Source organism: Monopterus albus, unplaced genomic scaffold, assembly GCF_001952655.1.
Source record: "Monopterus albus unplaced genomic scaffold, M_albus_1.0 scaffold11.1, whole genome shotgun sequence".
NCBI lineage: Eukaryota > Metazoa > Chordata > Actinopteri > Synbranchiformes > Synbranchidae > Monopterus > Monopterus albus.
Genome location: NW_018127891.1, coordinates 1,391,427 through 1,407,319, shown reverse-complemented (window position 1 = coordinate 1,407,319; position 15,893 = coordinate 1,391,427). Strand labels below are relative to the sequence as shown.

At 42.0% G+C, this 15,893-nt stretch overlaps 1 protein-coding gene across 1 annotated transcript in view; it reads right to left on the bottom strand.

Annotated features, from left to right (window-relative positions):
• Positions 1-15,381, bottom strand: part of map7d1a (MAP7 domain containing 1a) — a 48,743-nt gene extending 33,362 nt beyond the window's left edge. The window contains 2 exon segments of the mRNA XM_020590075.1: positions 2,646-2,837; positions 14,980-15,381. Coding sequence (XP_020445731.1) covers positions 2,646-2,837; positions 14,980-15,049 — 262 coding nt within the window. The 5' untranslated portion in view covers positions 15,050-15,381.
• Positions 15,382-15,893: the final 512 nt, after the last annotated feature.

The window sequence follows — 15,893 nt, the reverse complement described above, 5'->3', positions numbered from 1 at the left end:
ATACAGTGGTGTGAAAAAGTGTTTGCCCCCTTACTGATTTCTTATCTTTTTGCATGTTTGTCACACTGTAATGTTTCAGATCATCAAACAAATTTAAATATTAGTCAACGATAACACAAGTAAACACATCATGCAGTTTTTAAATGAAGGTTTTTATTATTAAGGGAAAACAAAATCCAAAACTACAAAGCCCTGTGTGAATAAGTGTTTGCCCCCTAAACCTAATAACTGGTTGGGCCACCCTTAGCAGCAACAACTGCAATCAAGCGTTTTCGATAACTTGCCATGAGTCTTTTACAGCGCTGTGGAGGAATTTTGGCCCACTCATCTTTGCAGAATTGCTGTAAGTCAGCCACATTGGAGGGATTTCTGGCATGAACCTCCTTTTTAAGGTCATGCCACAGCATCTCAATTGGATTTAGGTCAGGACTTTGACTAGGCCACTCCAAAGTCTTCATTTTGTTTTTCTTCAGCCATTCAGAAGTGGACTTGCTGGTGTGCTTTGGATCATTGTCCTGCTGCAGAACCCAAGTTCGCTTCAGCTTGAGGTCACAAACGGATGGCCGGACATTCTCCTTCAGGATATTTTGGTACACAGCAGAATTCATGGTTCCATTTATCACAGCAAGTCTTCCAGGGCCTGAAGCAACAAAACAGCCCCAGACCATTACACTACCACCACCATATTTTAGTAAGGGGGCAAAAAGATAAGAAATCAGTAAGGGGGCAAACACTTTTTCACACCACTGTATATATTTTCTCTCTGTGACATGTCTGGTGTGTGATCAGACAACATTCCTTCCAAATACCCCAGAGGAACCACTCCGTGAAAAAGTAAGTCCAAGTATAAGTGGGAGAACTTGCAAAATCGCAGGGTGTTCAAATACTTCTGTTCATCACTGTATAAGTACAAGTACGTTGCCTTTGTAAATCCTCCAAAGAATATCCCAAAAAAATATCTTGCAACCAGCTGCAATTACTTTGAATCATTAATTAGCCGGTGCAGTATCAACAGCAGACTGCAGTCCTGTTCTTTCTTGAGCCTTACATCATCCCCCTCAGTCTTCACAAACCAGATGTTTGACATCAAGCACAAAGGAACTCATCCTTAAGCTTCCTTCTTATAGCAGAGGTATGAATCAGAAACAACACAACAGTCTGCATGCAGCCATTCCTAAGACCAACCTCTGACCCACTTTGATATTTATAGGACACTGGAAAACCCATGTGCACTGTAGGCTGGCCCAAATGTGCACAGACCCTCTGGTGTGTTCTCAAAATATCAGCTATATTTCATATTTTGTTCACCTTGAAACTGGGGTACAACAGGAGCAGTGCAGAGTGAATCCTAGTCACTGATAACTGAGGTGGATAATGTAGCTGCAGAGTGTGATGTACCGCCATTGTTCGGTTTACACGTGAAACGCTATTTCGCTTTCACTGTTCTCTTGGGCAAAATCTGACTAAACATACTCAGTTGTAACCGTGGGACAATCCTAACTCCACCGGGTTCTTGTGGACAGAAGCAAATCATTGCTGTCACAGGAAAATATTTGAGCACAACTGAGCACAGGATAAGCAGAAATGGTAACTTCCAACTGAAATGCAAGCCTCACCATTTCATTTTACTAATTAAGGGGCCACAGAGTGATTTCCATCTCCATCTCACCCCTGTGGTAACTGCAAAACCTCCAGAGTAATGAGCTTTACAGAAGGACAAAACAAAAGTGTGGGTCATTTTTGGAATCAAGAGATGTAGGACTTAAATACATCATCTTCTACTTTCGACTGCTCCCATTAGGGGTCGCCACAGCAAATCATCAGTTGCCACCCAACTGACAATTCACATGTTAAACTTTGCATGCTTTACGTTGCCCTTCCAGGTCTTTGGACTGTAGGAGGAAACCGGAGCACCCGGAGAAATAGGACTTAAATGCATATTCCTCTAAAACAGACCAGACTTTGGCAGTTAAACAAAAATACTATAAAAGCTTTGATATAACTGAGGTATGGTCATAAAACTGAATCTATGCTGGCTGTTTTGTTATAGGGGTTTTTTTTGGCACGGGGGGGTCCCCATCTAAATCACAGTAAGGGAATAAAGACTATGACCACAATGAATGGATTATTGGCTAAAGAACAGACAGGAAAGAAAAATGAGGCTTACACTCCAAAAACCCTCAAACATGTCCCTTAGAACTTGCATATGCTGTTAGCCGGTGGCTGCAGGGAGTTCAAATGGTAGTATTGTGGCTACAGCTACGGTGCAACTGCCACATCACACTTAAATGCCTCCTTGGCATCATTTACTGAAATGGGATCCTGCCCACCCTGCACTAAGGACCAAGACGTGGCAGTTAACAGCATTAGATACCCACTTACAAACAAAGCTCATCTGTCCAAGTTTTACTGAGATATGTTCTTTACTCGTTTCATTCTGCCTAAAATCTGCAATCCCAAAGCTGTGCTGTTCTCACATAGGAGCTTCTGTCCAAAGCTTGATCCAAGAAGATAAACTGCAGCAGCTCTACCATATTTAGCTTCACATCTGAAAGAATGTGGTCAGTTACTTTTGATACTGAAGCATTACCTTGCTTCGAGAGTAACAGAAGTTTAGAAAAGTAACAGGGAAACTTTTCCTTTACCTCGTTTCAACCTGGGGACAGGTGACGCAAGCGAATGAGAGGTGGCATCCGATTTTGTGGGGTTAGTCAATCTCTGGTCTGGATCCTTCTTAGCTGGAGACTCCATTCTCTGGGTGGCGTCTGTTTTCGGGGGGCAGCTCTCCCCCTCCGGGTCAGGCCTCGTAAGGTGTGTGTTCAGATCTGAGTGGGGAGCTGATCAAAGAGACAGAATAAGGTTAAAATGTTGGCACAGAAATGGAACTCAACCAGTCGGCCTTCATTCCAGCCTCTTCTGGGTCTGTGAAATTGATCTGTGCTGATGACAAACTTCGTCATGGATGATTCAGGTGTACATGTGACTGTAAGGAAAAGACAGTTGTAAGGAGAAACACTTTTTCAATACTGTAACATAATGAAACAATCCACACACATCTGTTTCTGTGTTTCTTTTAGTTGTTAAGCTGCATTATCTGCAGCGGCGATGACATGATTCACCCAGAAGCAAAAGATAACAGGCCTTAAGCCTACTCTTCTAACTCTCCGCCTAATACCACATCAACTCTGTAAGGCTGATTTATCAGCAGACCTGCCTGAGAAAATGGCCCGACTCCCTGACAGAATAAAACACAGTAACGGCTTTTTGGCATCCGGATGATTCTACTGAGGTGAAATGAACTGCTTAGGACAAAGTAGTCAACCCTCATTTTGATGAAAACTACTCAACAGCACTCATACCAATATTTGGGCAAACCCATGCACATCATCACTGGAGTGAATCTAAAATGATTTAAAATGAAAACCTGCTAGCTACCTAACATCACCAGTCTTAAACTGTGGGAAATGTCAGCTCATATTAGCTAATATTAACTAGCAAGCTAACCATGTCTTCTGTTAACTACAGGCATTCACATTGTTAGCAGGAATAAACAAAAAATGGGTGGATAGGCCTAAACCAAATTATGAGTTGAATTTCAGGCTAGAACCCCCATGAAAATGGAACCAGCATCAGGCAAGAGAAGCAGAGCAGGCTGATGAGAGAACAGGTGCATCTTCAGTGTTTCAGGTCTCTATCTATGAATTATAGGGAAGCATCAGCAGTAAAGTTATTCTCAGAATGTGCAACCTTTGCTCATGAGTTTATTTTGGAAAAAAAAAACTTGCATCAGAACAAGTTGGTTTCATAAGATCCTGTTCACTCATGTTTAAAACTGCCCTCAAAAATAAATGGGACTCAAGTAAGAAATATAGATCTTAAGGTTGGAGCGGGGGGGATGTTGTGTCCCTACCCTTGTTGAGACCAAACCTAGGCCCTTGCTCATCACTCATCTGCATTCACTGAGATTTTAGCTATTTTAGTAAAATAACACCTGGACTGGTTTGTTGGGACAGCAGCTTCATTCACAGCACCATGACTCACATTTGGCAGACTGCTGAACTTGAATCTCCCAAGCATTAGTCTGTCCAGGCTTTGACAGTCAAACAAAGATCCTCATGGGAGGGACACTTGGCTTTGCCCACTCAGCACTGTACCCCTGAGCTCACTGTCGAGCCATGTTGGATAAACACTGGGGCAACATGCTGTAAATTATTCTGAGTTTGGCTAAAAACAACACAGACTACAGGGGGCTGTCACACTGAGACAGCGAGTGCACTGAAGATTTACTATACAAACGCTGTGCTATTCAACAGTTTGCAAAGACATGCACCAATGAGGAGTGAGGCCAGTGCTGTGCAACTTTAAAGAGAAGTGATTATTGCTTTGTATACCGTATGCAACTGTACAGTGTGCTTCTTAAGCCATAAACATCTCCAAGAAAATGAGCCATATCGTTTTTGTCTTGTTTTTTTTTTTCCAAACTACACTCTTGTGAGTAAAACTTATTAAACCAAAGAGACACAAAGGTCTGCGTGAACAGCAATCAGCTTCTCTCTACTGCAGTTAGCATTCACTAAGATATCTGGCCTTATGGTAAAGACTGTCTGAGCTAATCTAGGCACATGGAAAGCCTGTGTCATCAGTCTGGGAAACAGAGGCAGTTACTGATGACCCCGCGCTGGACAAAGCCTGATAGACAGAGAGAGAGAAAGAATAGCAGAATGAGTCTATGGAAGAGCATGCCGCTATTAAATAAGCATTCCTCGGGCACCGATGTGCTCTGACAGAGAGGGGCCATTGTTGTGCTCTGCATGGCAACGGGACAGCAGCCAAAATGCTGCAATGACAAGTGAAAGGGGGAAGGAGTGGCAGTGAGATAAGCTGAAAGTATAGAAGATGAATATGCATATCTTCACTTGTTTGGTCATTTCTGTGTGTTTTAGTACAAAATCCACAAAAGTGGGAGCCAGTGATGTATTCAGTGATAACCTGACTCCAGTAAAACTGCCTCCTTATGGCTTTTCTATCACCATTTGTCTGTTACTGTATGTAATACTGCAGCCATCGACCAAACGATGTTGCACACAACTCCAGGTCTTTTATTACTGTGACTAATCAAGTACTGTAACAAATAATACAACCCTTGTCTCTGAATTTTAAACCATTTTCTCACAGAGCCTTTGAGGTAGATATAACCGAGCAGCAAAGGTGACAGGAGCAAGTGCAGCTCTGGCAGATGGGTATTGTGTTGCTTCAGATCCTGTGAGCATTTTACAGTACACCTGGGAACTGGAGCCACAAAGACTTGGCTGGCTGACATGTCTTCAGGCAACTGGTCATACAATCACCATGATCTATACTCTCAATGATTAGATAATGGGACGGTAACATTCTGAAATACAGGTGGCCCTGACAACGAATACCATTTGAAAGCTGAATCTCTGAAAAGTGTAAGAAAAATGTATTAATAGTAGTATGGAGCAGTGTTTTTGTGAGTCCCCCCCTTTGTTTGTACATTAACGCATGTGCATACACAAACATGAAGGCAATGCAATACACACTGGTGTGGCCAGTATCACACAATTCTGCTGATCAACAGATGGAGGCAGTAACACACCAAGAAGCATTACGATGCACCACCAAAGGCAGTGAAGAAGACGACTGCAATCTAGCCAACACCGCAATAAAAAGTCATTTATGGCAAAGGAAATGCATTCAACACACTTGTCAGGCCTCATAACCTAACTTTGTTTACAAGGAAATTCCACAGGGCACCTCTGACATAAGAACAAAGCGGTCTGCTAAAGTGAATCACTCCAATTCAGGGACCTTTGCCTGTCCTTGGCTGACATAGTGACATGTACAAACGTGTCTGGAAAGCTGTCTACACAGTGACCCTTTACAGCAAACAAGATTGGGACACACTCATGCAGTGCTTTGGGCTAGAATGTTTAAGTAATATTTGCACAAACTGAATGCAATGACAATCTGTTCAGCAATCCATGAACTTTGTGTTCTGGCTGTCGTCTCCCTCTCACACACAAATATGACGAAGTAAGCTAACCAAATATTCCAGTTTTACATAACAGCGTGTTTCTTTTGCAGGAAGGCAAAATGTCAGCCTAATTAGATTATGATATTTATGTAGCTCTTGCAACAGAGAGGGTTGCTCCAATTGACTGCCTTTCACCATATTTACAATCCAGCTTCACAGAGGAACTCGCCCCAAGCAATGACTACAGCCAAAAGCCATTAGTGCACCCATTTGTGACATCACTTTCATCATTCATATTCATAAATCAATAGATATAAACGTCCTCTGAGATGCTGGAGTCTCCATCAAGCCTAAACATGGAAAAGTCACTTGAGATTGCTGTTTGAGAAATGCGCTCCAACATTTGGTTAGCATTTCACAGGAATGATCACATCTTACTGGGGTCCTATATGAATATTTCCAGAAAAAGATTTGTGCTGCTCTACCTAGTTTGAAGTTGGCACGGACCAATTTCCACATAATAATAACTTTAGAAAACAGCAATCAGAACCTGATGATGTCTGTTGGGTTGCCTGTTTACAATACCAGGACAATGTCACTATTTAATGAAATCAAAGGAAACCATATCTCTATAAACATCATTAAAATAAATTCATTACTTTGTATTAAATGGTGTTTTTTCTAACTTCAGTTTGATTGTTCCTTATTAGGTCACAAGTATAAATATCACATAATATATTAGAAAAATACTTGTGTTAATAGGTCAGTGGTCTTGTACTTGCTTTTCTATGCACTGAAGCACTCGAAGTGTTTTAACACCATTTGCCTGTTCATCCATTTGCTCACACAAGCATTCACACACTGGTGATACCACCGGGAGAGGCTTGGGGTTCAGTGTCTTGCCCGTGGACTAGAGAAGCCGGGGATTGAGCCACGCAGGTACTAGAGAACCTGTTATAAGTATTACTGTCATTACTAGCATACTATTGGCATTATTACTGATGTGTCTTACTAATCTGGTGGTAGAAAGTAAATCATTCTTAGCCCATCTAAAATAATGCTGTCCTGTGGTTGTTTAGTTTTACTCTCCTAATGAGAATAGCCACAGGAGTAAAACAAAGCTTTTACATACAAAAGTAACATATTGGAACATGATATAAGTGACAGTCAGCAGAAACGGTAAAGGAACCTCTGCAAAAGCATTTGTATGCACACATGCACAAGCACAGTGTGGGAGCAGAATGGCAGGTTGGAAATCAGCGGGTAACTGCACAAACTGAGCGCTGTTTCCCAGTCAGAGGCATGCCAGGTTGGACAAAATATATGTGCACCTTCAAATGATGGTTTGGAAAACATTTAGCACTCTCTGAAAAGCTCTCTGTACATTGACTCGCAGTACAATTACAAAGGAATCTGGTACTGTACAGTATGGCTGGCAACACTGAGTCAAGAGCCAGGTTAAAACTGGGACAACTGATAATGTTGCCACACAAATTGCGATTTAACAGAAATCCAGTTTCCCAGCATATTATTTTGTTAGAGCAGGATATCAATACCCACACTGCAAAGCCTGCTTCTTTGTGTAGTGTTGCCTCAGTGTGTCATAGTCACCTCCAAAACTGAAAGGGTCATCAGTTTAATTATATTAATAACAACAGAGTACGAATACATAAGTCCAAATAATATGAATTCCACAACAACAGTAATAAAAACGTAATACTTAGGAAAGGCAAGACAAGAGAGGACGTGTCCTTGGACCTGCATGTGTCCACATTATAAGGGAAGTTCTTTTATCCCCACACTGAGACATAAGCTATAGGCTCTGATAGGCAAGTGTACGAAGCACCTTCAGACAATATACCACTGTTATTTTTCTACCTGTTCCTCTACCTCTCAGGTGACCTGTGGACAAGAATAAGAAAAGCTTGAGTCCTGTGAAGCAGAACAAAACACATGACTCACTGTATGACACACTTGGCTATGACAGCACATTCTTATGACAGTGTTTGCTCATTAACGCACCAGGATGGATACTTTCAGTTGAGCACAGCTGTAAAAAGCAACAGGAAAAACAATGTCTTGGCTAGATACTGCGTGGTGTAAAAAATATAGGGCAAGAGATGGAATACTTATGAACAAAAGAACTGAATTCTAAAATACAGATCATGTCTGTTGGCCCACGGATAAGAAAATGAGTTACCATACAGTCAGGCCACCAACAAAATTAAATAGGTCTAAGCAAAAAACAAACAAACATGGTAAACAGTGTGTAAATGCAGAAAATTCTTCTGAAAAAAATGGAAATGAAGCAAACAAGAGTGAGGAAACTGTATTGAGACTCAGTGTGAAATCAATAGGCTGAAAAGGAAAAAGGCGGCGACTAGAAGAAAAAGGAGGAACTCAGGAAACATGCAGAGAATGGATCGGCATCTCATTTGGCATGGGCCAGGGAACTAATGAACTACCTCATCGCTTACCCCCCTAACCCGTTGCCCCCCCACCCTGTTGTGTCCATCCTGCCCCCAATAGGGTGATGTGAGAGGACAACGAGGCCCAGACACGCAGGAAGCACAGTGTAAACAAGAAGCACTGACTCCATGCCAGACCAGGCCCTGTGTGTGTTTAAGGCCCAAAGCGCTTACAACTGATGACTAGAGTTTTAAATGGGAACTGAAAAATTATGCAAACTGCAGTTAAACACCACCAGGAAACAATATTGTTTGCAATAATGCTGACAATTTCTTTAATCCCATGAAAAATGTCTGTCACAGTCTCCTAGAGCCACAGAAAACATTCAAATGTCATGTTTTGTTAGACCAACACCTCAAAATCTAAAGACTATCAATTTGCTATTCTGTAAGCAGCGAGTCCTCACAGTTGAGAAGCTAGAACTAAGGAATGTTTCACATTCTTAGTTAAAAACGACAAACAATGAATTAATTAAGAAATGAATTTTGTTTTCTTGCAGTGGACCACATTATCACCCAGTTGTTTCAGCTCTAGATGGAATAACACAAAAATGAAGAGCATAAATGCATCTCATGCAAACTGAGAAAGCCACTTCTCAGGCTACAGCTGACGTCCGCCTTATAAAGACAAACAGTGGTTCTGCATACCAACCGAGCTGAAGACACTTCAAAAGACACCATTCCTTCATGGCATGTCAGTCAACCAGTGAATACTGATGTGCCTGTAAGTGACTGCAACAGCTTTCATCCTATCACCTGGCCCAGGCTGAGGACAATGCCTTCCATTTAGCTGCTGCTCTGTCCTGCATCTGCTTATGTGCCAAAGCCACTGAGCTGATGAAAAGCTCCGCTCATGTGAAGCAGCAGCAGCTCCCTGGAGACTCTGCATCTGCTGCTGCAACCAACATGCTCCAACAGAAATGGATCAGTAACCTAGACAGCTTGACCAACAGTGTGAAAGAGCAGCAAGAACCACCAAACTCAAGCTTTTCTCACTGACATGAGAGGATATGGTTGGATGTGTGGGCTGCACAGGTTGCCATTTATAACTGGAAGCTGTATATCGGCATGCCAGCTAGTTGCTCCTGGCAACCTGCTCCGTGTCCCTTTTGGGAAGTGACAGCATGGTCTAATCCTCAGTGGTCTCATTGACAGGGTTTTCTGGTCCCCCATCAAATTTTAGTCAGAACATTTTTACTAGTTTTGGAAGAGCTTAATCTTTGGCAGTTTCGGTTGTGATGACTCCCCTCAGTTCAGTACAAAAATAATACAATTATGCTAAAATCCTTTTGACTGAACCTTCAAAAGCAACACTGTCAAGATAATGCTCCTTCTCACTAGCGACACTGTTGGAAGGTGGAAGGAAATTTAACTGTATTAGAATCAATATCCTGTGATTAGTCCAGTAAATACTCGCAAAGCTTTGTCTGACTGGTCACTGCAAAGTTCTCAGTTACCCATAATCCACTCTAAAGAATAGCTGTCTAGTTTCCCTTTTTATACAGAACTGCAGGTCTTAACACTATGTTGGATAAACGGCAATTTCCAGGGCTGAGAAATGAAGCCAATGCAGAATTGTTAAATCCTGCTGTTCCTCAAATGGTCACTTGAGACTGGCTCCAAAAGGGAGTCAATCCTCAGACTCCAATGTTAAAATGCCCAACTTTACAGGAGAAATAAACAGAGCGGGAGGGTCCCACCACAGGACACTGGCCGCTAGCTGTCTAGCAAGCGCCACTCACGCACCACCTCTTTGCCCATTTTTTGGCTTAGCCATAGCAGACGGAGTGAAGCACTACCACTAAAGTGACGGCCAGATTGAGTTTCAAAGCCACTCTTAAGAAAACCACAGAGGGTTCATCCATCTTTTATATACAGTCAATGTGTTGGATATATCATAAACAGAGACTGAGGCAAGCACAGAGGAGAGTTTGGAGCCTCTGTTCTCCTGAAGCATCTCTGTGATCAATCACTTGATACAGGTATCAGGACATTTTACATCGAGACAGTCCTGTTGACATTTTGACTGTGTGCGTTTTGGTCCGAGGTAACTCAGAGCCATTGTTTGTCATTTTGTTGCAATATCGTTATTTTACTAAACATTACCTAAAGCAAAAATTCCTCCCCAGGCAGTAATCCTGTGACCGTTAAACATACAATTACACCCAACAGCTGTCACACAACAACTAAAATAATTACCAAACGGGTCAAACAATGACTCCAGATGCCAAACGGTAAACCTGTAAAGGAGTTTTTAGCAAGTTCAAGATGTGTTTACAGTATAAAACATGTCCTTTGGCTGAACAGGGACTGGTCTAATATTAGTTTCTAGGTCTGGTGACTGGAACTTTCAGACAACCAGAGGACACAGAGCAGCCATGTCTGGGATATTTTCAGACTTGATGGAGGTGGCAGGAACAAGCGGCACAGTCCAAATCACGACTTCCCTCCCCTTGTCCTTCTGCTAGTGTCCCAAGGAGAATAGTTATACAGCTGACTGGTAATACATTTAGGATACAGCACTGCAGCATCTGTCTTCTTGATGTGTGTCACAGTTGAAACTGAAAGACAGAATGGGGTTAGGAGAAGCAGATGCCTTCATCTGTTTCATCTGTGGAGAAGGCAGTTCAGTCAGGGGGATTTTCCACACTCCTGCATGTCTTGCATTCTTAGTCTCGTTCTGCCTTTGCATTGTAGCTTTAGTCTCTTGTTTGGATTCCTTATTTCCTAGAACCAGACTATCTGGCACTAACACACAGATAGGACTCCGCCAAAAGGAATGCTTCACATCCGGATTCTCGCACACAGACACGAATCTGCACATGAAAATATCTGTGTAGTGCATTAAGAGCCTATACATAATAGAGAATCAGCTCACTCTTATTGCTAGCAGAGGAATATAAGCATATTAAATGAACACCTAAAGTATTTGGACAGTTTTTAGCTATGTGCCTCAAAATATAAGATTTGAAATGAAACAGTGGCCAGGCAGTTTAATCACCAACTTTCAGTTTTAACTTGATGCTGTTTACATCCAGTGTGGATGTACAGTACAGGCACTGTAAGTGGCACCCAGTGCTGATGTGAACACCCTCAAACACCATTAAAGCTGTAGTTCAACGTTTTAACCTCAGTTGGTTTAAATGTAAACCCAGTGTGCTGGATGACAGAGGAGCCAAAACAGCTGAAAATGTGTCACTGTCTAAAACCTGCATTATACATTCAAAATCAGACCTCAACGCCACAGTGTTGTCATGACTTCACTTGGTTCTTTGTGACTCATATGTATCTGTTCACTTCTCATCTCTCCTTGAACATCACAGGCACAAGGCAGAACCCCTTCTGTACAATGTGCTGAACTTGGAAGCCCACAGCTTCTTACATCAACAATCTGTATTAGGGGGCGCGCCCTGATGACCAAATGTCTGAAAAAAGCCATTTGATTGGCAAAGTAGTGTGTGATATTATTAAATAAATGGATAATACTGGTCCCAGTCATGTGTACTGCATGAAAAAAGCCATTTGATTGGCAAAGTAATATGTGATATTATTAAATAAATGGACAATACTGGTCCCCAGTCATGTGTACTGCGGTGGGATAAATATAATGCCATGTCATTATTTGCTTCTTCTGATACACACACATTTTAATTTCACTGCAGTAATGACTCAACCTTCAAATTTCCACCCTATAGAACAGCACGTTTCAAGATACTTCAAACATGAGTGGTTTCACATGTGGCTAACCTGTGCATCTCCTGCAAAACATGAACACATCTCATTACGGCACACCCTTCACCACTGCACTGCTCACAATTGATCCCACACAACGTTCCCCCCTGTGCTATTTCAGGTTCCATTATTAGGCAGTGACACTAGGAGGAGCCCACAGGATTCTGCCAACTGCTAATTTAAGGGCAAGTGTGAAAAAAAAAAAAAAAAAAAAAAAAAAAAAAAAAAAAAAAGGGGGGGGGGGCAGTCACACAAATTCCCCCTGATTACATAAGAACTCCTCCTGATCCTGTTCACTAAAGGCTTGACAGCCAAAACTGGTTGATTCACCCATATCACACAACAGACCAGTCTGCTGAGGCTTTTTATCCTCAATATGACTGTGACGAAGCAGCTCATCTTTTTTACTTAAAACAAAGTTTGTATAATGGCTCTCTAACTGTTTAAAGCATTACTTCAGTGTCTGAAACATTGTGTGCCTCCAGTGAGCAGTCACATCCATCTAAAACACCTCTGAATATGATAGAAAAAGCTAATCTTAAAAGAAAAAGCTTCTATTGATCTCAGCTGGTCCCAGCTTAGCTGCTCAGGTATAGAGATTAAAGAGGATGGCCAAACAGAGGCGACTGTCAAGGAGTGGAGAGCACGGAGACAAAAAAGCCAATATAATGAAAAGGAGGATTAGAAGATCTCCAAAAGTCCTGACAGCTGATTTGCTCAATGCTGCACCAGGCTCTCAGCAGTTCTAGTGCATCTGGTTCCCAACCAAGAAATGAAAGAGGCTTTCAGCTGTCTTGCTGGTATTGTTCAAATACCTTGCTCAAGCATGTTTTTATGTTTGCAATGGGCATTCTCCCCCTTCCCCTTCATGTGAAGGTCATATTCAGGTATCATAAAGGTAAAATCCCCCTCAAGAGCAGCAACGCTGCAAGTTTAAGTCATATTTGGAACTTCATCGCTATCTGATACAGCTGTGCACATTACATACATTATCACAGCTGAGACAGATGTTACACTTTCCACTTAAGCCATGCATGAGGAGTGTTGGCACAGTGGTGGCTCTAACTTATTGAAACAAGCTGAAAAAGCAACTTTGGCTCATTCTCCATAAGTATGTCAGTCTGACACAGTGTAAAAGCCTGATGTCAGTGCTTCTGCCATGAGTCACAGCACATATGGGGACAGCCTCTCCCAGATTTATGGTTATATACACACATACCAGCCAATTTATTAGGTACACCTGTACAATTGTCTGCACTTCAATGCAACACTTCCACCTTAACTTCTGTTTATGAAGCTCCAAATGTTACAGGACTACATTATATTTAGAGCTGTCTCTATATTTTTGTCCTCCCCAGCTACATACATGAGAGGGTCAGAATATTAGGAACACCTCTGAATACAATGTAGTCCAGTACCACACCACCTTTAACTATGACCTCAATTATAAACATATAATTGAATTTATACATTTATGACAATTTCACCAAAAACTGAAACAGACTGAGCTTCATAAACACAGATGTTAAGGCTGAAGTGTTGCATTGAAGTGCATACAATTGTACAGATGTACCTAATAAAGTGGCCGGTGAGTGTATATAGTAAGTTTTCAGAACATGGCTGTTTAAAGACACACCAGTTCGCTGGTCAAGACTCCCACGAATAGGGTGGAGCACAGTTTTCCTCCTGCTTGATGCAGAGCCAAAACATGCTGAGCTCGCTCTGTGAAGCCCCTTGTGAGCAGGAAGGAAGTTTTCTGTTGTCAGAAGGAGCAGGTCACATTGTGAGCCCCCTTCAATTTCTAGAAGCAGGCAACATGTCCATACACAATGAGATTTAAAGATCAGACCAAAGCTGGGTGAGCTGTATGACGAGTTTCACATTGGCACGTCTCCAACATGGGTATATCTTGTCTCAACCTGAGATACTGGTCATGACTGAGTGAGCAAACCTGCCATGGGTCTTGAAATGCAGGATCACGGGATCACATGGTGCAATTGCACATATAAATCTGTAGCCGCACAAGGTGGACTCTTCTTGCACTTTGTGCACCTGAGCTGATCTCATTAAATATTTTCTTGATTTCAGAAGTTTGTTGATGCATCTTTGCAGAAAATGAGCGTCGCTGCACCTGTGCGTAAAGATCTACGCAATGTATGTGGAAAACATCCTCTGGTGGAACAGCAGCAGACAGTAGATAGGAAGAGATACCAGACCGCCTATGAATGCATCATGTTGCTAGTGAGCTAAACATAACATACGGAGGGGGATGGGATTGGATGGGACGAGTGAGATTACCTCATCTACCGCAAATTATATATTATAACCCTGATGACGGAGCTCGGTGCCAAAAAAAAATGACAAACACTTTTTAAAGCAGCAATCTGCAAGCAGCTGATGGTCACCGGTGTTATGGTTTTATCACGAAATGATCTGCAAATTGATCAGTCATCACACTGGTTAAAATCTGGTTTGGGAGCGAGGGTTAAGGTTGTGGACAATAACAAGGTTGCGTCAGATTTATTATTTGTGGTCCGTCTATATCCGCACCTCCTAATGGATTATTCATAATTCAGCAGACAAATTCATTCCCGACCACGCTCTCTGTTGCTTTACCCTAACTGCATTGACACTGTTTCTCGCCCCCTAAATGAACCAGACAGCCATAAAGTTGATACTATTATTGTGTTACAATGTGTTAAAGGACAAGAATGACAAAGCCCTCATGCAGTTTTCCATACCAGACAGATACAGCTCGCAGGTAGAATGGACTAGAACACTTACATGTTGTTCCTGGCAGAGTATTTTCCTCCATTTCAGCGGCAATGCCTTCGCTGTCTGTTCGTTTGTTCATTCAAATATGCGAGTTCCGGCTCTTCCCCTCCAGCAGTTCTCTCATTCCTCAGGCGGAACGTGGGGAAACTTTGAGTCACTCCAGTTGCACCCGATGTCCTGGACGCACCGGGAAGCAAACCGTCCTGAACGCGTCCAATTACAACGATTAAAACAGAAGCAGACTGTTCACGGAGGCGCCGGTGGCCGCGGCTGCTCCACGGAGGAGTTAAATAAAAAGGTATCAGGCGGAATCTGGGAGAAAGGAAGCAGCGGATGAGGAGTGGGGGAAGTTTCCCACTATTCCGAACCAAGTCTCCCACTGGTCTTCAGATCGGACTGTACCATTACCAAGAGGGGGGTGTGTGGCTGTTATCGTTACCATTTTTTCATCAAATAATAGTTTAACATTATCAAAGACGTGTAGAGTATTGCCTGTCAGTGCACATTTATTGTCATTTTATGGTAGCAAGCACAGTAAAAATAAATTAATTTCTTCACGTAAAAAAAACTCCGTCAACCTGTTTGGCTTACCCTGCCACAAAAACGCTCACATGTAGTTTGTTCACATTAACTAACTTGGAAAACGTGCTGTTTTGTTTACGTTGCTTTTGTCTTGTTGAGTTACTTAAAAAGCATTTTAACATCAGTTGAAAAAAATAACCTGAGATTGTTGTAACCTTCTAGCAAAACAACAGCATGAAATGAATTCACATTTTTTTGTTGTGGAAATAATATTAAAAAAATAAGTTTTCTCTGTAGATTTTATATGCTTTAAGTATTTCAAAACAGCACCAAAAAGTGTGATTGGAGGATCCTAACTTTGCCACCTAAATATAGTAAGCAGGAGGATGGTTTTCAAACTG